General features: G+C 44.2%; 1 protein-coding gene across 1 annotated transcript in view; it reads left to right on the top strand.

Annotated features, from left to right (window-relative positions):
- LOC110531911 (coiled-coil domain-containing protein 146) overlaps positions 1-23,501 on the top strand; it is a 71,360-nt gene that overhangs the window by 42,529 nt on the left and 5,330 nt on the right. Inside the window, exons 10-18 of the mRNA XM_090213416.1 lie at positions 4,073-4,165; positions 4,434-4,604; positions 6,288-6,376; positions 8,268-8,432; positions 8,577-8,652; positions 11,356-11,504; positions 12,250-12,478; positions 20,355-20,483; positions 20,795-20,932. Coding sequence (XP_090069542.1) covers positions 4,073-4,165; positions 4,434-4,604; positions 6,288-6,376; positions 8,268-8,432; positions 8,577-8,652; positions 11,356-11,504; positions 12,250-12,478; positions 20,355-20,483; positions 20,795-20,932 — 1,239 coding nt within the window. The remainder of the gene's footprint in view (positions 1-4,072; positions 4,166-4,433; positions 4,605-6,287; positions 6,377-8,267; positions 8,433-8,576; positions 8,653-11,355; positions 11,505-12,249; positions 12,479-20,354; positions 20,484-20,794; positions 20,933-23,501) is intronic.

The raw sequence follows: 23,501 nt of genomic DNA, 5'->3' as shown, positions 1-23,501 counted from the left end.
AATACTAGGAGAGGTTGTTGTTGTTACAGAGACAGGTCATATCTGTTTAGAGACTGTAATACTAGGAGAGGTTGTTGTTGTTACAGAGACAGGTCATATCTGTTTAGAGACTGTAATACTAGGAGAGGTTGTTGTTGTTACAGAGACAGGTCATATCTGTTTAGAGACTGTAATACTAGGAGAGTTTGTTGTTGTTATAGAGACAGGTCATATCTGTTTAGAGACATTAATACTAGGAGAGGTTGTTATAGAGACAGGTCATATCTGTTTAGAGACTGTAATACTAGGAGAGGTTGTTGTTGTTATAGAGACAGGTCATATCTGTTTAGAGACTGTAATACTAGGAGAGGTTGTTGTTGTTATAGAGACAGGTCATATCTGTTTAGAGACTGTAATACTAGGAGAGGTTGTTGTTGTTATAGAGACAGGTCATATCTGTTTAGAGACTGTAATACTAGGAGAGGTTGTTGTTGTTACAGAGACAGGTCATATCTGTTTAGAGACATTAATAATAGGAGAGGTTGTTGTTGTAGAGACAGGTCATATCTGTTTAGAGACTGTAATACTAGGATAGGTTGTTGTTGTTATAGAGACAGGTCATATCTGTTTAGAGACTGTAATACTAGGAGAGGTTGTTGTTATAGAGACAGGTCATATCTGTTTAGAGACTGTAATACTAGGAGAGGTTGTTGTTGTTATAGAGACAGGTCATATCTGTTTAGAGACTGTAATACTAGGAGAGGTTGTTGTTGTTATAGAGACAGGTCATATCTGTTTAGAGACATTAATACTAGGAGAGGTTGTTGTTGTTATAGAGACAAGTCATATCTGTTTAGAGACATTAATACTAGGAGAGGTTGTTGTTGTTATAGAAACAGGTCATATCTGTTTAGAGACTTTAATACTAGGAGAGGTTGTTGTTATAGAGACAGGTCATATCTGTTTAGAGACATTAATACTAGGAGAGGTTGTTGTTGTTATAGAGACAAGGCATATCTGTTTAGAGACATTAATACTAGGAGAGGTTGTTGTTGTTATAGAAACAGGTCATATCTGTTTAGAGACTTTAATACTAGGAGAGGTTGTTGTTATAGAGACAGGTCATATCTGTTTAGAGACATTAATACTAGGAGAGGTTGTTGTTATAGAAACAGGTCATATCTGTTTAGAGACTGTAATACTAGGAGAGGTTGTTGTTGTTATAGAAACAGGTCATATCTGTTTAGAGACTTTAATACTAGGAGAGGTTGTTGTTATAGAGACAGGTCATATCTGTTTAGAGACATTAATGCTAGGAGAGGTTGTTGTTGTTATAGAGACAGGTCATATCTGTTTAGAGACTGTAATACTAGGAGAGGTTGTTGTTGTTATAGAGACAGGTCATATCTGTTTAGAGACTGTAATACTAGGAGAGGTTGTTGTTGTTACAGAGACAGGTCATATCTGTTTAGAGACTGTAATACTAGGAGAGGTTGTTGTTGTTACAGAGACAGGTCATATCTGTTTAGAGACTGTAATACTAGGAGAGGTTGTTGTTATAGAGACAGGTCATATCTGTTTAGAGACTGTAATACTAGGAGAGGTTGTTGTTGTTATAGAGACAGGTCATATCTGTTTAGAGACTGTAATACTAGGAGAGGTTGTTGTTGTTATAGAGACAGGTCATATCTGTTTAGAGACTGTAATACTAGGAGAGGTTGTTGTTGTCATAGAGACAGGTCATATCTGTTTAGAGACATTAATACTAGGAGAGGTTGTCGTTGTTATAGAGACAGGTCATATCTGTTTAGAGACTGTAATACTAGGAGAGGTTGTTGTTGTCATAGAGACAGGTCATATCTGTTTAGAGACTGTAATACTAGGAGAGGTTGTTGTTGTTACAGAGACAGGTCATATCTGTTTAGAGACTGTAATACTAGGAGAGGTTGTTGTTGTTACAGAGACAGGTCATATCTGTTTAGAGACTGTAATACTAGGAGAGGTTGTTGTTGTTACAGAGACAGGTCATATCTGTTTAGAGACTGTAATACTAGGAGAGGTTGTTGTTGTAGATACAGGTCATATCTGTTTAGAGACTGTAATACTAGGAGAGGTTGTTGTTATAGAGACAGGTCATATCTGTTTAGAGACTGTAATACTAGGAGAGGTTGTTGTTATAGAGACAGGTCATATCTGTTTAGAGACTGTAATACTAGGAGAGGTTGTTGTTGTTACAGAGACAGGTCATATCTGTTTAGAGACTGTAATACTAGGAGAGGTTGTTGTTGTTACAGAGACAGGTCATATCTGTTTAGAGACTGTAATACTAGGAGAGGTTGTTGTTGTTATAGAGACAGGTCATATCTGTTTAGAGACTGTACTACTAGGAGAGGTTGTTGTTGTTACAGAGACAGGTCATATCTGTTTAGAGACATTAATACTAGGAGAGGTTGTTGTTGTTATAGAGACAGGTCATATCTGTTTAGAGACTGTAATACTAGGAGAGGTTGTTGTTGTTATAGAGACAGGTCATATCTGTTTAGAGACTGTAATACTAGGAGAGGTTGTTGTTGTTATAGAGACAGGTCATATCTGTTTAGAGACTGTAATACTAGGAGAGGTTGTTGTTGTTATAGAGACAGGTCATATCTGTTTAGAGACTGTAATACTAGGAGAGGTTGTTGTTATAGAGACAGGTCATATCTGTTTAGAGACTGTAATACTAGGAGAGGTTGTTGTTATAGAGACAGGTAATATCTGTTTAGAGACTGTAATACTAGGAGAGGTTGTTGTTGTTATAGAGACAGGTCATATCTGTTTAGAGACATTAATACTAGGAGAGGTTGTTGTTGTCATAGAGACAGGTCATATCTGTTTAGAGACTGTAATACTAGGAGAGGTTGTTGTTGTTACAGAGACAGGTCATATCTGCTTAGAGACTGTAATACTAGGAGAGGTTGTTGTTGTTATAGAGACAGGTCATATCTGTTTAGAGACTGTAATACTAGGAGAGGTTGTTGTTGTTATAGAGACAGGTCATATCTGTTTAGAGACATTAATACCAGGAGAGGTTGTTGTTATAGAGACAGGTCATATCTGTTTAGAGACATTAATACTAGGAGAGGTTGTTGTTGTCATAGAGACAGGTCATATCTGTTTAGAGACTGTAATACTAGGAGAGGTTGTTGTTATAGAGACAGGTCATATCTGTTTAGAGACATTAATACTAGGAGAGGTTGTTGTTGTTACAGAGACAGGTCATATCTGTTTAGAGACTGTAATACTAGGAGAGGTTGTTGTTGTTACAGAGACAGGTCATATCTGTTTAGAGACTGTAATACTAGGAGAGGTTGTTGTTGTTACAGAGACAGGTCATATCTGTTTAGAGACTGTAATACTAGGAGAGGTTGTTGTTGTTACAGAGACAGGTCATATCTGTTTAGAGACTGTAATACTAGGAGAGGTTGTTGTTGTTACAGAGACAGGTCATATCTGTTTAGAGACATTAATAATAGGAGAGGTTGTTGTTGTTATAGAGACAGGTCATATCTGCTTAGAGACATTAATACTAGGAGAGGTTGTTGTTGTTATAGAGACAGGTCTTATCTGTTTAGAGACTGTAATACTAGGAGAGGTTGTTGTTGTTACAGAGACAGGTCATATCTGTTTAGAGACATTAATACTAGGAGAGGTTGTTGTTGTTATAGAGACAGGTCATATCTGTTTAGAGACATTAATACTAGGAGAGGTTGTTGTTGTTACAGACAGGTCATATCTGTTTAGAGACTGTAATACTAGGAGAGGTTGTTGTTGTTACAGACAGGTCATATCTGTTTAGAGACTGTAATACTAGGAGAGGTTGTTGTTGTTATAGAGACAGGTCATATCTGTTTAGAGACTGTAATACTAGGAGAGTTTGTTGTTATAGAGACAGGTCATATCTGTTTAGAGACATTAATACCAGGAGAGGTTGTTGTTATAGAGACAGGTCATATCTGTTTAGAGACTGTAATACTAGGAGAGGTTGTTGTTATAGAGACAGGTCATATCTGTTTAGAGACTGTAATACTAGGAGAGGTTGTTGTTGTTACAGAGGGATGTCAAACCCAAAAGTGACAGGATTCTGAAGACAAGACAGGAGATACAGTTAGAAGTGGACAAGCTGAAGAGAAACTTGATTCATCAGGTAATAAAGCATAGGTTTCAATGTGTGTGTTTGTGTGTGTTTTTGATTTGTGTAAGGCATAAACGTGTGTGTGTGTGTGTATGTATGCATGCTTGTGTAGTGTGTTTTGATTCATATATGCATTAATGTGTGTGTGTGTGTGTGTGCGTGTGTGCGTGTGTGCGTGTGTGTGTGTATGTGTGCATGCTTGTGTAGTGTATTTTGATTCATATATGCATTAATGTGTGTGTGCGTGCATGCGTGTGTGTGTGTGTGTGTGTGTGTGTAGCAACCAGTAGCGGAGGTGGAGACCCAGCTGATAGAACAGTGTGTGGAACAGGAGCAGGAGCTGATGAGACAGTCTCACAGACACAGAGAGGAGCTCCACACCCTCAGCTGTCTGACTCAGATCAAAGCTGACGAGAGAGAGCAGAAGTCCAGGGACCGCCACAGGGCTGAGGTAAAACACATCATATCAGATCACTATAGAACATCTCACCATCAACGTTCCCTCCCATTTTTAGGTGGCAAATTTCAGGTCTGCTGAGCGCGAACTTGAACGTTGTTAAAATTCCGTGCAACTTCCAGCGCGCGTTTACTGTCAACACTGAGGCTCTACCCTCTTTAAGTGACAGTTTTAACAGTGGTCAGGTAGGCTACTGTAGCTATTTGATCATAATGTCTGTAGGCCTACCATAATGTTAGTGGCCTAGCATCAAAAACATGGAGAAAATGTATCCCATAACATTTAAACATGGAAATATCTGTTCTATCATTCAGCCTACAGTAGCAGACAATGTGTGGCGTTCAGTGTAGGTCTACATTCCATGAGACTTTAGAATAAAACATGCAGGGCTTCACATGAACCTGTTTGACTGACAATGTTGTTGTATTGTTTGATGCAAGACTCCACACAATAAAATGGATTATTATTCCCATACCATTATTACAGAGAATCAGACAAATTATTGAAGCCTGTCTCAAAATACAACACTGCCCCTTTAAGATAAGACTAAATCTCTTTCCCTGACTGGCTTTTAAAAGATGTCTAGAAATGTACACTTTTTCTGGTCTTGTAGAAAGCAATCCCTCCCCTATTGACGACTACAGATGATCTTGAACTGGGCTAATAACTCACTAACTAGAAAATAATATGAACTAAAAGTGCACGTGTGCTACATACAGCTCTCGCTTTGATCTCAAAACAAACACATCTACTCACCACCACTCATGTTGTAAACACAGTCCAGTTCAAAGTGAATGGCACAGATCCATATATAGCAATGGCCATTTGCATATAGACCTGAGATAACACACAACATGAGATAACATACAACATGAGCTAACACACAACATGAGATAATACACAACATGAGCTAACACACAACATGAAATAACATACAACATGAGATAACACACAACATGAGATAACACACAACATGAAATAACATACAACATGAGATAACACACAACATGAGCTAACACACAACATGAAATAACATACAACATGAGCTAACACACAACATGAAATAACATACAACATGAGATAACACACAACATGAGCTAACACACAACATGAAATAACATACAACATGAGATAACACACAACATGAGCTAACACACAACATGAAATAACATACAACATGAGATAACACACAACATGAGCTAACACACAACATGAAATAACATACAACATGAGATAACACACAACATGAGATAACACACAACATGAAATAACACACAACATGAGATAACACACAACATGAAATAACACACAACATGAGATAACACACAACATGAGATAACACACAACCGGAGATAACACACACATTGTGAGGTAATATGTCCACAGGTAATCCAAATAACTTGAGCAACAGCGACATGCCTGAGGTAACAGACCTGAGGTAACAGACCTGAGGTAACAGGCCTTTGCTGCAATCATTTACTACAGCTACAGTAATCACTTACAGTGTAGCTTCAGCATGACTCTGGTAATGGTTTCCATAGTGACATGTTGATGTTCTCAACAAAACAACAATACACACGAGCTAAGACTAACTTTCTTGCACTCTGGGGAAAGTTGACTCATCAGCTTTTACTAAGAAGATAAGAAAGATCATGTATTATTTTAATGTATCAACAGCAAAGATACCATCGGATCAAGCAAGAGCTGAGAGGCAAGAGTCTGGTGATCCATGAACTCAAGAAGCAGAACCAGGAGGTCCAGTCCAGGTAGCTCTCACTGCTGAATGAAGACCTTAACGCCTAGCCTTAACCCTTAACCTGTAACCTTAACGCCTAGCCTTACCCCTTAACCTGTAACCTTAACGCCTAGCCTTAACCCTTAACCTGTAACCTTAACGCCTAGCCTTACCCCTTAACCTGTAACCTTAACGCCTAGCCTTAACCCTTAACCTGTAACCTTAACGCCTTAACCCTTAACCTGTAACCTTAACGCCTTAACCCTTAACCTGTAACCTTAATGCCTAGCCTTAACCTTTAACCTGTAACCTTAACGCCTAGCCTTAACCCTTAACCTGTAACCTTAACGCCTAGCCTTAACCCTTAACCTGTAACCTGTAACCTTAACGCCTTAACCCTTAACCTGTAACCTTAACGCCTAGCCTTAACGCCTTAACCCTTAACCTGTAACCTGTAACCTTAACGCCTAGCCTTAACCTGTAACCTTAACGCCTTAACCCTTAACCTGTAACCTTAACGCCTAGCCTTAACCTGTAACCTTAACACCTAGCCTTAACCCTTAACCTGTAACCTTAACACCTTAACCCTTAACCTGTAACCTGTAACCTTAACGCCTTAACCCTTAACCCTTAACCTGTAACCTTAACGCCTAGCCTTAACCTTTACCTTAACCCGTAACTCTAACCCTAACCTTACCTTAGCCCTAACCTTAACCTGTAAACCTAACCCCTAACCCTAACCTTAACCCCTTACCTTAACCCCTAACCTTAACCTGTAAACCTAACCACTAACCTTAACCTTAACCCCTAACCTTAACCTGTAACCCTAACCTTAACCCCTAACCCTAACACCTTAACCCTTACCTTAGCCCATACTCCTAACCTTAACCTGTAACCCTAACCTTAACCCCTAACCCTAACACCTTAACCCTTACCTTAACCCATACTCCTAACCTTAACCTGTAACCCTAACCTTAACCCCTAACCCTAACACCTTAACCCTTACCTTAACCCATACTCCTAACCTTAACCTGTAACCCTAACCTTAACCCCTAACCCTAACACCTTAACCCTTACCTTAACCCATACTCCTAACCTTAACCTGTAACTCTAACCCCTAACCCTATCGCCTAGCCTTAACCAATAACCTTAACCCATAATCCCTAACATTAACCCCTAACCTTAACCCTTACCTTAACCACTAATGCCTTAACCCCTAACCTTAATGCCTAATCTTAACCCTTAACCCTAACCTTAATGCCTAGTGTAGCTAACATCAGCCACCTAGCTAACCTAGCTTACTTTTGTTTCTTCATAACAAATTGGAATTTGTTAGGAAGAAAATTGTGTAATGGATACGGAATGTGTTATGAAGAAGGAAATCGTGTGCCTGTCACGAATGTCGAGTAAGTAATTTGTGTGTATTTCATGATAATCTGTGATAGTGTGTTGACGACCTATGAGTGACTGCTGCTGCTCCAGAACTAGGTGGTTTGATCCCCAGGTATTTACCAAGCGTGTTGAAATCAGTATCCCAGAGTACCATTGGTACCACGCAGTGTCTTTAAATAAGGACCAGTTCAGACATACCTGGAAAATAACGTGTCTGGGTGACTAAGGATTTGAATGCCTAACTTGATTAATTTCGGTATTTCCTCGGTGCCAACTCTCTCTCTGTCTCTCGCCCTGTGTCTTTCTCGCTCTCCCTCGCTCTCTCTCTCTCTCTCTCGCTCGCTCTCTCTCTCTCTCTCTCTCTCTCTCTCCTTCTCTCTCTCTCTCTCTCTCTCTCTCTCTCTCTCTCTCTCTCTCTCTCTCTCTCTCTCTCTCTCTCTCTCTCTCTCTCTCTCTCCTTCTCTCTCTCTCTCTCTGACTCTCTCTCTCTCTCTCTCTCTCCTTCCTTCTCCCTCCCTCCCTGCACCTAGGCTTGGTGTGTTTGCCAAGCTGTACGACAACATCAAGGGTGATAGGAACAAGTGTATGAACCTGATCCAGATGGCCTCCCAGAGAACGTCTGAGATGAGAGAGAAGTTCAAGATCCTGGACAACGAGATTGAGATCCTCAGAACCAACGCCAGCAACAAAGAGAAGTGAGAGAGAGAGAGAGAGTACATCCCCTTCCTCAAAAGAACATTCAGACATTCACCACCCTGTTTTGATGTAAAACGATTAACATCCTGTGTGTGTGTGTGTGTGTGTGTGTGTGTGTGTGTGTGTGTGTGTGCGCTCCTCAGGCTGCTCCAGAAGTCCCGTCTGAAGCACTTCCACAGCCACACCATCAGAGACAGCCTGAGGAACGATATCTCCAAGGTGATTTATCCTACCTGATTAATCAGGAAATCCTAGGGTTATGATGTTTCTCTGTTCTGATCTCATCTCCAATGTGACCTGGGTTATGATGTTTCTCTGTTCTGATCTCATCTCCAATGTGACCTGGGTTATGATGTTTCTCTGTTCTGATCTCATCTCCAAGGTGACCTGGGTTATGATGTTTCTCTGTTCTGATCTCATCTCCAAGGTGACCTGGGTTATGATGTTTCTCTGTTCTGATCTCATCTCCAATGTGACCTGGGTTATGATGTTTATCTGTTCTGAACCCATCTCCAAGGTGACCTGGGTTATGGTTATGATGTTTCTCTGTTCTGATCCCATCTCCAAGGTGACCTGGGTTATGATGTTTCTCTGTTCTGATCCCATCTCCAAGGTGACCTGGGTTATGATGTTTCTCTGTTCTGATCTCATCTCCAATGTGACCTGGGTTATGATGTTTATCTGTTCTGAACCCATCTCCAAGGTGACCTGGGTTATGGTTATGATGTTTCTCTGTTCTGATCTCATCTCCAAGGTGACCTGGGTTAGGGTTATGATGTTTCTCTGTTCTGATCCCATCTCCAAGGTGACCTGGGTTATGATGTTTCTCTGTTCTGATCCCATCTCCAAGGTGACCTGGGTTATGATGTTTCTCTGTTCTGATCCCATCTCCAAGGTGACCTGGGTTAGGATGTTTCGCTGTTCTGATCCCATCTCCAAGGTGACCTGGGTTATGATGTTTCTCTGTTCTGATCCCATCTCCAAGGTGACCTGGGTTATGATGTTTCTCTGTTCTGATCCCATCTCCAAGGTGACCTGGGTTAGGGTTATGATGTTTCTCTGTTCTGATCCCATCTCCAAGGTGACCTGGGTTATGATGTTTCTCTGTTCTGATCTCATCTCCAAGGTGACCTGGGTTATGATGTTTCTCTGTTCTGATCTCATCTCCAAGGTGACCTGAGTTATGTTGTTTCTCTGTTCTGATCCCATCTCCAAGGTGACCTGGGTTATGTTGTTTCTCTGTTCTGATCTCATCTCCAAGGTGACCTGGGTTATGATGTTTCTCTGTTCTGATCTCATCTCCAAGGTGACCTGGGTTATGATGTTTCTCTGTTCTGATCTCATCTCCAAGGTGACCTGGGTTAGGGTTATGATGTTTCTCTGTTCTGATCTCATCTCCAAGGTGACCTGGGTTAGGGTTATGATGTTTCTCTGTTCTGATCCCATCTCCAAGGTGACCTGGGTTATGATGTTTCTCTGTTCTGATCTCCAAGGTGACCTGGGTTAGGGTTATGATGTTTCTCTGTTCTGATCTCATCTCCAAGGTGACCTGGGTTAGTGTTATGTTGTTTCTCTGTTCTGATCTCATCTCCAAGGTGACCTGGGTTAGGGTTATGATGTTTCTCTGTTCTGATCCCATCTCCAAGGTGACCTGGGTTATGATGTTTCTCTGTTCTGATCCCATCTCCAAGGTGACCTGGGTTAGTGTTATGTTGTTTCTCTGTTCTGATCTCATCTCCAAGGTGACCTGGGTTATGATGTTTCTCTGTTCTGATCCCATCTCCAAGGTGACCTGGGTTATGATGTTTCTCTGTTCTGATCTCATCTCCAAGGTGACCTGGGTTAGGGTTATGATGTTTCTCTGTTCTGATCCCATCTCCAAGGTGACCTGGGTTATGATGTTTCTCTGTTCTGATCCCATCTCCAAGGTGACCTGGGTTAGGGTTATGATGTTTCTCTGTTCTGATCTCATCTCCAAGGTGACCTGGGTTATGATGTTTCTCTGTTCTGATCTCATCTCCAAGGTGACCTGGGTTATGGTTATGATGTTTCTCTGTTCTGATCTCATCTCCAAGGTGACCTGGGTTATGGTTATGATGTTTCTCTGTTCTGATCCCATCTCCAAGGTGACTTGGGTTAGTGTTATGTTGTTTCTCTGTTCTGATCCCATCTCCAAGGTGACCTGGGTTAGGGTTATGATGTTTCTCTGTTCTGATCCCATCTCCAAGGTGACCTGGGTTATGATGTTTCTCTGTTCTGATCTCCAAGGTGACCTGGGTTAGGGTTATGATGTTTCTCTGTTCTGATCTCATCTCCAAAGTGACCTGGGTTAGGGTTATGATGTTTCTCTGTTCTGATCTCATCTCCAAGGTGACCTGGGTTATGATGTTTCTCTGTTCTGATCTCATCTCCAAGGTGACCTGGGTTATGTTGTTTCTCTGTTCTGATCCCATCTCCAAGGTGACCTGGGTTATGATGTTTCTCTGTTCTGATCCCATCTCCAAGGTGACCTGGGTTATGATGTGTCTCTGTTCTGATCTCATCTCCAAGGTGACCTGGGTTATGTTGTTTCTCTGTTCTGATCCCATCTCCAAGGTGACCTGGGTTATGATGTTTCTCTGTTCTGATCTCATCTCCAAGGTGACCTGGGTTATGATGTTTCTCTGTTCTGATCCCATCTCCAAGGTGACCTGGGTTATGATGTTTCTCTGTTCTGATCCCATCTCCAAGGTGACCTGGGTTATGATGTTTCTCTGTTCTGATCTCATCTCCAAGGTGACCTGGGTTAGGGTTATGATGTTTCTCTGTTCTGATCCCATCTCCAAGGTGACCTGGGTTAGGGTTATGATGTTTCTCTGTTCTGATCTCATCTCCAAGGTGACCTGGGTTATGATGTTTCTCTGTTCTGATCCCATCTCCAAGGTGACCCTGGTGCTTCATGAGATGAGACAGAAGAGGGAGGAGCAGAAGCTGAACTTGGGCCGGCTGACCCACATGATCAACTACCATGAACAGAACCTGCTACAGATGAGGAAGAGCCACGACAACGCCGTGCAGAGTCGCAATGACAGGTGAGTCTGGTAGTCTGTCTGTTTGTCTGCCTGTCTGTCCGAAGAGGGAGAACCATGACGCGGCCATGCAGAGCCTCAATGACAGGAGAGTCTGTCTGTCTGTCTGAAGAGGAAGAGCCAAAACACGACCATGCAGAGCCTCAATGACAGGAGAGTCTGTCTGTCTGTCCGAAGAGGAAGAGCCAAAACACGACCATGCAGAGCCTCAATGACAGGAGAGTCTGTCTGTCTGTCCGAAGAGGAAGAGCCAAAGCACGGCCATGCAGAGCGGCAATGACAGGTGAGTCTGTCTGTCAGATGAGGAGGAGCCAAAGCACGGCCATGCAGAGCGGCAATGACAGGTGAGTTTGTCTGTCAGATGAGGAGGAGCCAAAGCACGGCCATGCAGAGCGGCTATGACAGGTGAGTCTGTCTGTCAGATGAGGAGGAGCCAAAGCACGGCCATGCAGAGCGGCAATGACAGGTGAGTCTGTCAGATGAGGAGGAGCCAAAGCACGACCATGCAGAGCGGCTATGACAGGTGAGTCTGGCTTTCTGTTGATCAGTTTGCACTGTCCACATGACCACCAACCAAGATTCTACATATGAGATAGGGTAAGGCAGCTATTGCTTACGACTAACTACAGGCAACGATGCTGAACAATGTGGGCAATTGGGCGGCTACTGATGGTATTTGACCTATCCTCATCCCTACTTTACAATTTGGTAGCTCTCTCAGTGGTTTCTCTCTCTCTGTCTCTGGCAGAGGGGTACAGTTGCTGGAGCGTGAGGAGGAGATGTGTATTTTCTACGAGAAGGTGAATGTTCAGGAGGGCCTGATCAGAGACGGTAACATAGAGATGCAGGCGCTGGAGGAAGAGACGCGCTGCCTGCAGATGATCACCAAGGAAGAAGGAAGACAGACAGCCCTCAGCAGGAAGCTGCTGCCCTGCCAGAGGAGACTGAAGGGAGAGAGCACCATGCTGCAGATACAGGTACATTAGAAGCCTGGGTCATATTCACGAAGGCAAACCGTTCCAAAACGCTTTGCAACAGACAAAGAAAAAACAAACCTTTTCTTATTGGTTAGTTCAGCTAGTCCCTCCCTGTTTCAGTCAGTTTTCTTCCGTTTAGTGCCTTGTGAATACGACCCTGTTGTCTGACGTCAGATAACACTGGACTGTCAGTCAAAGGGCAGGTCTCAGCATCTGACGGGAGGAAATGGATAGGAACCTCTGAGAACTGGTTGCTAACTCTGTGGTAGTACTGTTGTACGGCAACATGGCTGCCCTCGCCAACATCTCTGACTGGAGAGGACTGTAGCCTAATGGGTAGCTGGCTATATGCCTCCTCAGATAGCTTCTCCATGACACCATCTGCCAGTAGGGACCTGACAAGGACACCCTGGAGAAAAAACACTTAAAGAGATGCTCCGGTACTTTTGTATACTTTTTATCAGGCGGTTCTGAAAGTAGCACCCATGAGTCAAAAGTGGTCCCCAAAAATGGTGTACTACGTCACATATGTGCAGATATGTGCACCACGTCATTGCTCTCTCTCTCTCTCTCTCGCTCTGTTGTGTCACTCAAATGGCGCAGGACTGAAGCTCATTGGCTGAAACTCGATTTACTAAGGGTCTGGCCCACATGGGGGGGAAATGTAGGGAAAATGGCACAGCACAGCTTCCAGAAAACAGTCGCTTTCGTGGCTAATTAAGAGAGTAATCTGCTCATAGATTGTGCATGTATGAACTACATATTGATACATCTGGCCCAAAGCAGGTGGTTTAAAAAATATTTACTAGTCACCAAAGTTCTGGAGCATATCTTTAATGGATTCAATAGCTCAGCAGTGGTGGCTGGTGGCACTCTAAATCAGAGGAAGGGCTGAATGGATTGAATGGAATGGTTTCAAACCCATTAAACACATGGTTTCCATGGTTTCCTTGTGTATAATACCATTTCATTCTTCCATTCCAGGCATTATTATGAGCCGTCCTCCCTTCACCATCCTCCTGTGATGGTCAGTGCTCAAAGGGTTAGAGCAATGCTATTAAAAACATTCAGCGGGATCCCTTTTTTTCAGACAGAATTTCTCACGACTCCATTCAAGGCCAAATCTTAAACCTTAAAATCTGTACATTTAGATTTTTATATCAACAAATAACCTTAAATTCATTGCATTTTCTTATCAAAGTGAAAAGAAACCAATAAATACTTTTACTCAATAAATTATATTTTTCAAAAACGTATAACAATAATCTGAACTGTTATATATTTTTTTTGGGGGGGGGGGGGGTGACCCCACTGCAGTTCCACCATGTGGGGTTAGTTGCAACCCTGACTTTGAATACCACTGGGTTAGTAGGGAGGTTCATTAGCTACAGTGCCAATGTAACCAGAGAACTTATTTGTAATGCTTTTAATCTGTTTAATTAATTTATCTTATTAACACTTTGTTCTAGCTAGCTATTTGTGTAGGTAGCTATCAAGTAAACCCAATGATAATAGTAACCCAAACACTGTCACAAAGGCTAAGTCTGAGAGAGACAGCCTCTGTTGCCTCATCAGACAGGTGGTATTTGAGCTTTAATTTCCTGACCTCACCCATTGCTCTTAGTTACTGTAGTTAGCTTTTTACTAAGGGTGAATGAATTCAGAACTGTTCTATGATTCCATGCCTCGGTTGTTCCTCGGCTGAATAGGTGACCTTTGTCGTTCCATAACCTGGCACTTTTATAGAGACATTCCTCTCTCTGTCTACAAGCCAGACAGGCCAGCATTGGAGCCGGGGCCGGAGATGAGGGTTGAGGCCTGGGTTGGGGTGGCATTGGAGCCGGGGCCGGAGCTGAGGGTTGAGGCCTGGGTTGAGGTGGCATTGGAGCCAGGGCCGGAGATGAGGGTTGAGGCCTGGGTTGGGGTGGCATTGGTGCCAGGGCCGGAGCTGAGGGTTGAGGCCTGGGTTGGGGTGGCATTGGAGCCGGGGCCGGAGCTGAGGGTTGAGGCCTGGGTTGGGGTGGCATTGGAGCCGGAGCTGAGGGTTGAGGCCTGGGTTGGGGTGGCATTGGAGCCGGGGCCGGAGCTGAGGGTTGAGGCCTGGGTTGGGGTGGCATTGGCCCACTGCTCTTTACTGGAATCAATCCATAATGACCAACAGGCAGTGGATGTCCCCTGATGGCCGCAATGTCTCTGTCTGGATTCTGGAACCTGGCCCCAATAACTAAGGGGTAGTGGCTTCTTATGGCGCCAAGTCTCACAGGGCTCTCAGTGCCCACTGGAGAGGATGGGTGGAATTGGGACCAAGTCTCACAGTGCTCTCAGTGCCCACATGAGAGTATGGGTGGAATTGGGACCAAGTCTCACAGTGCTCTCAGTGCCCACATGAGAGTATGGGTGGAATTGGGACCAAGTCTCACAGGGCTCTCAGTGCCCACTGGAGAGTATGGGTGGAATTGAGACCAAGTCTCACAGTGCTCTCAGTGCCCACTGGAGAGGATGGGTGGAATTGGGACCAAGTCTCACAGGGCTCTCAGTGCCCACTGGAGAGGATGGGTGGAATTGGGACCAAGTCTCACAGGGCTCTCAGTGCCCACTGTAGAGTATGGGTGGAATTGAGATCAAGTCTCACAGGGCTCTCAGTGCCCACTGGAGAGGATGGGTGGAATTGGGACCAAGTCTCACAGGGCTCTCAGTGCCCACTGTAGAGTATGGGTGGAATTGAGACCAAGTCTCACAGTGCTCTCAGTGCCCACTGGAGAGTATGAGTGGAATTGGGACCAAGTCTCACAGGGCTCTCAGTGCCCACTGGAGAGGATGGGTGGAATTGGGACCAAGTCTCACAGGGCTCTCAGTGCCCACTGGAGAGTATGGGTGGAATTGAGACCAAGTCTCACAGGGCTCTCAGTGCCCACTGGAGAGGATGGGTGGAATTGGGACCAAGTCTCACAGTGCTCTCAGTGCCCACTGGAGAGGATGGGTGGAATTGGGACCAAGTCTCACAGTGCTCTCAGTGCCCACTGGAGAGGATGGGTGGAATTGGGACCAAGTCTCACAGTGCTCTCAGTGCCCACTGGAGAGGATGGGTGGAATTGAGACCAAGTCTCACAGGGCTCTCAGTGCCCACTGGAGAGGATGGGTGGAATTGGGACAGACTCCTCAACTCTCCAATCCCCGCTCAGCTGCTTTCTGACAGTGGAAAATTCTACCATAGTTTTGTCCTATTCTGTTGCCTTCCATCCATAAATCAGTCAAGCCATTCATCCATCTATCCCATCCACCCCTCTGTTCCTCAGCTGTGCTGTTGGGTATGTGGTTTAGACAGTCAGGCAGGGGAAGACTGTGTGATTTAGACAGTCAGGCAGGGGAAGACTGTGTGATTTAGACAGTCAGGGGGAGACTGTGTTTTAGACAGTCAGGGGAGACTGTGTTTTAGACAGTCAGGGGAGACTGTGTGTTTTAGACAGTCAGGGGGAGACTGTGTGATTTAGACAGTCAGGGGGAGACTGTGTTTTAGACAGTCAGGGGGAGACTGTGTGATTTAGACAGTCAGGGGGAGACTGTGTGATCTGTGTGATTTAGACAGTCAGGGGAGACTGTGTGATTTAGACAGTCAGGGGGAGACTGTGTTTTAGACAGTCAGGGGGAGACTGTGTGATTTAGACAGTCAGGGGGAGACTGTGATTTAGACAGTCAAGGGGAGACTGTGTGATTTAGACAGTCAGGGGGAGACTGTGTGATTTAGACAGTCAGGGGGAGACTGTGTGATTTAGACAGTCAGGGGAGACTGTGTATTTTAGAAAGTCAGGCGGAGACTGTGTGATTTAGACAGTCAGGGGGAGACTGTGTGATCTGTGTGATTTAGACAGTCAGGAGGAGACTGTGATTTAGACAGTCAAGGGGAGACTGTGTTATTTAGACAGTCAGGGGGAGACTGTGTGATTTAGACAGTCAGGGGGAGACTGTGATTTAGACAGTCAAGGGGAGACTGTGTGATTTAGACAGTCAGGGGGAGACTGTGTGATTTAGACAGTCAGGGGGAGACTGTGTGATTTAGCCAGTCAGGGGGAGACTGTGTGTTTTAAACAGTCAGGGGGAGACTGTGCTTTAGACAGTCAGGGGGAGACTGTGTGTTTTAGACAGTCAGACGGAGACTGTGTGATTTAGACAGTCAGGGGAGACTGTGTATTTTAGAAAGTCAGGCGGAGACTGTGTGATTTAGACAGTCAGGGGGAGACTGTGTGATTTAGACAGTCAAGGGGAGACTGTGTTATTTAGACAGTCAGGGGGAGACTGTGTGATTTAGACAGTCAGGGGGAGACTGTGTGATTTAGACAGTCAAGGGGAGACTGTGTGATTTAGACAGTCAGGGGGAGACTGTGTGATTTAGACAGTCAGGGGGAGACTGTGTGATTTAGACAGTCAGGGGAGACTGTATTTTAGACAGTCAGGCGGATACTGTGTGATTTAGACAGTCAGGGGGAGACTGTGTGATTTAGACAGTCAGGGGGAGACTGTGTGATTTAGACAGTCAGGGGGAGACTGTGTGATTTAGACAGTCATGGGAGACTGTGTTTTAGACAGTCAGGGGGAGACTGTGTGATTTAGACAGTCAGGGGGGACTGTGTGATTTAGACAGTCAGACGGAGACTGTGTGTTTTAGACAGTCGTGGGAGACTGTGTTTTAGACAGTCAGGGGGAGACTGTGTGATTTAGACAGTCAGGGGGAGACTGTGTGTTTTAGACAGTCAGGGGGAGACTGTGTGTTTTAGACAGTCAGGGGGAGACTGTGTGATTTAGACAGTCAGGGGGAGACTGTGTGATTTAGACAGTCAGGGGGAGACTGTGTGATTTAGACAGTCAGGGGGAGACTGTGTGATTTAGACAGTCAGGGGGAGACTGTGTGATTTAGACAGTCAGGGGGAGACTGTGTGATTTAGACAGTCAGGGGGAGACTGTGTGATTTAGACAGTCAGGGGGATTGTGGTATTGGCAGAGATGAAGTAAACAGCGTTCCCGATCCACCATGATGTGATCACATTAAACAACAATGTGTTACTGTGAAACAGATGTGTCTTATTCTCAGGCTGTTTACACTTCAGAGAGGACTGTGTCTGTTGTTAGAATGCACTTAAGATCACACAGTATAAAATATTAAAGTTTGTGTGTGAAATTCAATATACACTCTGGATAGCTTTCCTTGTACCAAGCCAGAAGCTATCTTTAATCGCTTCCAAATAAACAATTCAACTTTTTTACAGTACAGAGATGCCCTGGTTTATCAGTGCTCTGAGGGCGGTGGGGGTTTTACAGTACAGAGATGCCCTGGTTTATCAGTGCTCTGAGGGCGGTGGGGGTTTTACAGTACAGAGATGCCCTGGTTTATCAGTGCTCTGAGGGCGGTGGGGGTTTTACAGTACAGAGCTGCCCTGGTTTATCAGTGCTCTGAGGGCGGTGGGGGTTTTACAGTACAGAGATGCCCTGGTTTATCAGTGCTCTGAGGGCGTGGGGGTTTTACAGTACAGAGATGCCCTGGTTTATCAGTGCTCTGAGGGCGGTGGGGGTTTTACAGTACAGAGCTGCCCTGGTTTATCAGTGCTCTGAGGGCGGTGGGGGTTTTACAGTACAGAGATGCCCTGGTTTATCAGTGCTCTGAGGGCGTGGGGGTTTTACAGTACAGAGATGCCCTGGTTTATCAGTGCTCTGATGGCATGGGGGTTTTACAGTACAGAGATGCCCTGGTTTATCAGTGCTCTGAGGGCGGTGGGGGTTTTACAGTACAGAGATGCCCTGGTTTATCAGTGCTCTGATGGCATGGGGGTTTTACAGTACAGAGATGTCCTGGTTTATCAGTGCTCTGAGGGCGGTGGGGGTTTTACAGTACAGAGATGCCCTGGTTTATCAGTGCTCTGAGGGCGGTGGGGGTTTTACAGTACAGAGATGCCCTGGTTTATCAGTGCTCTGAGGGCGTGGGGGTTTTACAGTACAGAGACAGTCAGTCAGGCAGTGAGACAGTTAACCAACCAGACAGCCAGTCAGGCAGTGAGATAGTTAACCAACCAGACAGCCAGTCAGGCAGTGAGACAGTTAACCAACCAGACAGTCAGTCACTGTCAGCCAGTCAGGCAGTGAGACAGTTAACCAACCAGAAAGTCAGTCACTGTCAGCCAGTCAGGCAGTGAGACAGTTAACCAACCAGAAAGTCAGTCACTGTCAGCCAGTCAGGCAGTGAGACAGTTAACCAACCAGACAGTCAGGCAGTGAGACAGTTAACCAACCAGACAGTCAGTCAGTGAGACAGTTAACCAACCAGACAGTCAGTCACTGTCAGCCAGTCAGGCAGTGAGACAGTTAACCAACCAGCCAGCCAGTCAGTGAGACAGTTAACCAACCAGCCAGTCAGGCAGTGAGACAGTTAACCAACCAGCCAGTCAGGCAGTGAGACAGTTAACCAACCAGCCAGTCAGGCAGTGAGACAGTGACGTCCTCCAGTATGGGCCTCAGCATGCATCTCTGTTTCTCTCTCTGACTGATGTGAGTGATGTGAGGGTGGTGTGCAGAGTGATTAAATCACATAGTAAATCATCAGCCTCTAATGTAATGAAGGTCTCAGATCCAATCTCTCACTCTCACATTCTCTTGTTCTCTCTCTCTCCCTCTTTTTCTCTGTCTCTCTCTTTCCTCTCGGTCTCTCTCTGAGGGTGGTCTCAGTCTACAGTACAGTCGTCTTTTAGTCCATCAGAGTTTGATTATGAACAGCAGAGGCATTTGAAAATCTCATTCCGTTGTTGGAGTCCATGGAGGATGTTTCTTAGAACACGTACACATTACATCACATGACAGGAAGACACCGGAGACAGAGAAGGTGTGAGACTGTCTCTGAGCGTGCTTACTTCCACTGGACTCCATGATCATATGAGATGTATGGTGTTAAACAGGACTAATGCAGCTACGCTCGTCCTGTCACAGACCTGCTAGGATCATCCCTCCTTCATTAAAGGCAGAAGAGACGTAAAGGAGCTTCTTTTCTCTTCCTGTCTGTTGACCTCTTCTCCTCCCGATCAGCTCTGCTTCATTAGGCAGCTTCAGCTGGAAGAGAATGTGCATCACACACGCAGAAGGAGAGGGTAGTGATGTGTCTCCCGACGGGTTCATTTATACCGTGGCGTGGCGTGGAGCTCCATGCGCGGACATGTGTAGGAACCATGGCTGTGTGAAAGATGTGCACATCCCAAATCTCCATTCTGGGGTCAACAGCTGAGTTACAGTAATTCTGTGAATAATGAGAAATGATATAATGGTTATCAGGATAGGAAACCTACATGTTATTAACCTGCAACTCATATTAACTTGCAGATCATGCAGAAACAAACCCTATGAATGCTAATTGATGTAATGGTAACCAGGAAAGGAAGCCTAGTGTATCTGTTAAGCTGCTCGTCATGCTGAAACAAACCATAATGACTTCTGTCATGGTGTTGTCTAACACATCATCCCAACAAAATTTAGATGATTGTGAGGTTGAGTTGGTCTCTGACACAGGAGGTTGGTGGCACCTTAATTTGGGAGGAGAGGCTTGTGGTAATGGCTGGACCGGAATCAGTGGAATGGTATCAAATACATCAGACACATGGTTTCCATGGTTTCCATTCGCTCCGTTCCAGTCATTATTATGAGCCGTCCTCCCCTCAGCAGCCTCCAATGGTCTCTGAATATCCTCATGGATAATAAAAGTCCACTTCTCCCTTCTTTTCTCCTCTCCTTTCTTCTCTTCTCCTCTATTCTTCTCCTCTCCTATCTTCTCTTCTCCTCTATTCTTCTCCTCTCTTCTCCTCTCTTCTGTCTCCTCTCTTCCCTCTCCTGTTCTGTCCTGTAGCTGTCAGAGTGTAAGGAGCGTATGTTGGAGCTAGAGAAGGCCCTGGAGGATCCAGGACAGGAGAACAGGGCCAGAGAGCTGGAGGGGAACGACCCATCTCCTGTTGAACTCATCCAGAAGATAGAACAGGTAAAGCCTACAGTACTGAAGCTGCTTTACAGTCCTGCAGGCAGATTTCAGAACAGTGGGAAGGTCTGAGTCTAAACGGGCAGTGTATCTGAAGGAGACTAGGAACACAAACTATGCCACTTTTCTTGAGGGAAGGTGAAGTCATCAATCAAGATTACCACCAATTAATCACATCCCGTCGTTATAATTGATTGAGGTTGAAGGTGTGTGTGTGTGTGTGTGTGTGTGTGTGTGTGTGTGTGTGTGTGTGTGTGTGTGTGTGTGTGTGTGTGTGTGTGTGTGTGTGTGTGTGTGTGTGTGTGTGTGTTCAGCTGGAGGTTGGCTTGGCGGAGCGGGAAGAGCTGCTCCTGGAGAAGGACTTGGTGTTTGAGCAGGTGACCCGGCTTTCTCAGCGAATCAGAGCTAAGGCCGAGAACGGCAAGCAGGACACACTGCAGCTAGCCAAGAAGGTACACACACACACACACACACACACACACACACAGGAGGCAGCCAAAAGGGTACACACACACACACACACACACACACACACACACAAAGGAAGCAGCCAAGAAGGCATCTACTGCCAAACTCATCCATTCACACACTCACAGTCGGGGTAGAGGATCTTGGAGCGTGGTGGCTCCATGTGCCTGGTGCAGCCTAGCAGACTGACTGCCCTCTCACCCCGGCTCCCTGCAGGGCCCAGCCCAGTGTCTCCTGGATGAAGTATCACCTGCCCACCAGGCCAAGGCTGTTAGTTATCTCAATGAGTCAATGAGCCATGTTACACACACACAGCCTCACAAAGACACACGCTCCCTAACACACACACAGCCAATGAGCCATGTTACACACACACAGCCTCACAAAGACACACGCTCCCTAACACACACACAGCCAATGAGTCATGTTACACACACACACAGCCTCACAAAGACACACACTCCCTAACACACACACACAGCCAATGAGTCATGTTACACACACACACAGCCTCACAAAGACACACGCTCCCTAACACACACACAGCCAATGAGCCATGTTACACACACACAGCCTCACAAAGACACACGCTCCCTAACACACACACAGCCAATGAGCCATGTTACACACACACATAGCCAATGAGCCAAAGTTGCTGTGCACTCTGAGGCAAATCCTCTCAGCACGCTTAGATAACCTCACTGGGCCCCAGCAGCCAGCATGCCAAGCTGAGGCTCTGGGATCTGGAGGATGTTAGATATTAGTTTATCTGGAGGATATTAGATATTAGTTTGATCTGGAGGATGTTAGATATCAGTTTATCTGGAGGATGTCAGATATTAGTTTATCTGGAGGATGTTAGATATTAGTTTATCTGGAGGATGTTATATATCAGTTTATCTGGAGGATGTCAGATATTAGTTTATCTGGAGGATGTTAGATATCAGTTTATCTGGAGGATGTTAGATATTAGTTTATCTGGAGGATGTTAGATATCAGTTTATCTGGAGGATGTTAGATATTAGTTTATCTGGAGGATGTTAGATTGATCTGGAGGATGTCAGATATTAGTTTATCTGGAGGATGTTAGATATCAGTTTATCTGGAGGATGTTAGATATGAGTTTATCTGGAGGATGTTATATATCAGTTTATCTGGAGGATATTAGATTGATCTGGAGGATGTCAGATATTAGTTTATCTGGAGGATGTTAGATTGATCTGGAGGATGTCAGATATTAGTTTATCTGGAGGATGTTAGATATCAGTTTATCTGGAGGATGTTAGATATTAGTTTATCTGGAGGATGTTATATATCAGTTTATCTGGAGGATATTAGATTGATCTGGAGGATGTTAGATATTAGTTTATCTGGAGGATGTTAGATTGATCTGGAGGATGTTAGATATTAGTTTATCTGGAGGATGTTAGATTGATCTGGAGGATGTTAGATATCAGTTTATCTGGAGGATGTCAGATATCAGTTTATCTGGAGGATGTTAGATTGATCTGGAGGATGTTAGATATTAGTTTATCTGGAGGATGTTAGATTGATCTGGAGGATGTTAGATATGAGTTTATCTGGAGGATGTTAGATATTAGTTTATCTGGAGGATGTTAGATTGATCTGGAGGATGTTAGATATTAGTTTATCTGGAGGATGTTAGATATTAGTTTATCTGGAGGATATTAGATTGATCTGGAGGATGTTAGATATTAGTTTATCTGGAGGATGTTAGATATCAGTTTATCTGGAGGATGTTAGATTGATCTGGAGGATGTTAGATATTAGTTTATCTGGAGGATGTTAGATATCAGTTTATCTGGAGGCTGTTAGATATCAGTTTATCTGGAGGATGTTAGATATCAGTTTATCTGGAGGATGTTAGATTGATCTGGAGGATGTTAGATATTAGTTTATCTGGAGGATGTTAGATATTAGTTTATCTGGAGGATGTCAGATATCAGTTTATCTGGAGGATGTTAGATATCAGTTTATCTGGAGGATGTTAGATTGATCTGGAGGATGTTAGATATTAGTTTATCTGGAGGATGTTAGATATCAGTTTATCTGGAGGATGTTAGATATCAGTTTATCTGGAGGATGTTAGATTGATCTGGAGGATGTTATATATTAGTTTATCTGGAGGATGTTAGATTGATCTGGAGGATGTTAGATATTAGTTTATCTGGAGGATGTTAGATATCAGTTTATCTGGAGGATGTTAGATATTAGTTTATCTGGAGGATATTAGTTTATCTGGAGGATGTTAGATATTAGTTTATCTGGAGGATGTTAGATATCAGTTTATCTGGAGGATGTTAGATATTAGTTTATCTGGAGGATATTAGTTTATCTGGAGGATGTTAGATATTAGTTTATCTGGAGGATGTTAGATATTAGTTTATCTGGAGGATGTTAGATATTAGTTTATCTGGAGGATGTCAGATATTAGTTTATCTGGAGGATGTTAGATATCAGTTTATCTGGAGGATGTTAGATATCAGTTTATCTGGAGGATGTTAGATATTAGTTTATCTGGAGGATGTTAGA

Source organism: Oncorhynchus mykiss, chromosome 21, assembly GCF_057628025.1.
Source record: "Oncorhynchus mykiss isolate SJ-2025 chromosome 21, ASM5762802v1, whole genome shotgun sequence".
Taxonomy (NCBI): Eukaryota; Metazoa; Chordata; class Actinopteri; order Salmoniformes; family Salmonidae; genus Oncorhynchus; species Oncorhynchus mykiss.
This window is presented reverse-complemented; position numbering and strand designations above follow the sequence as displayed.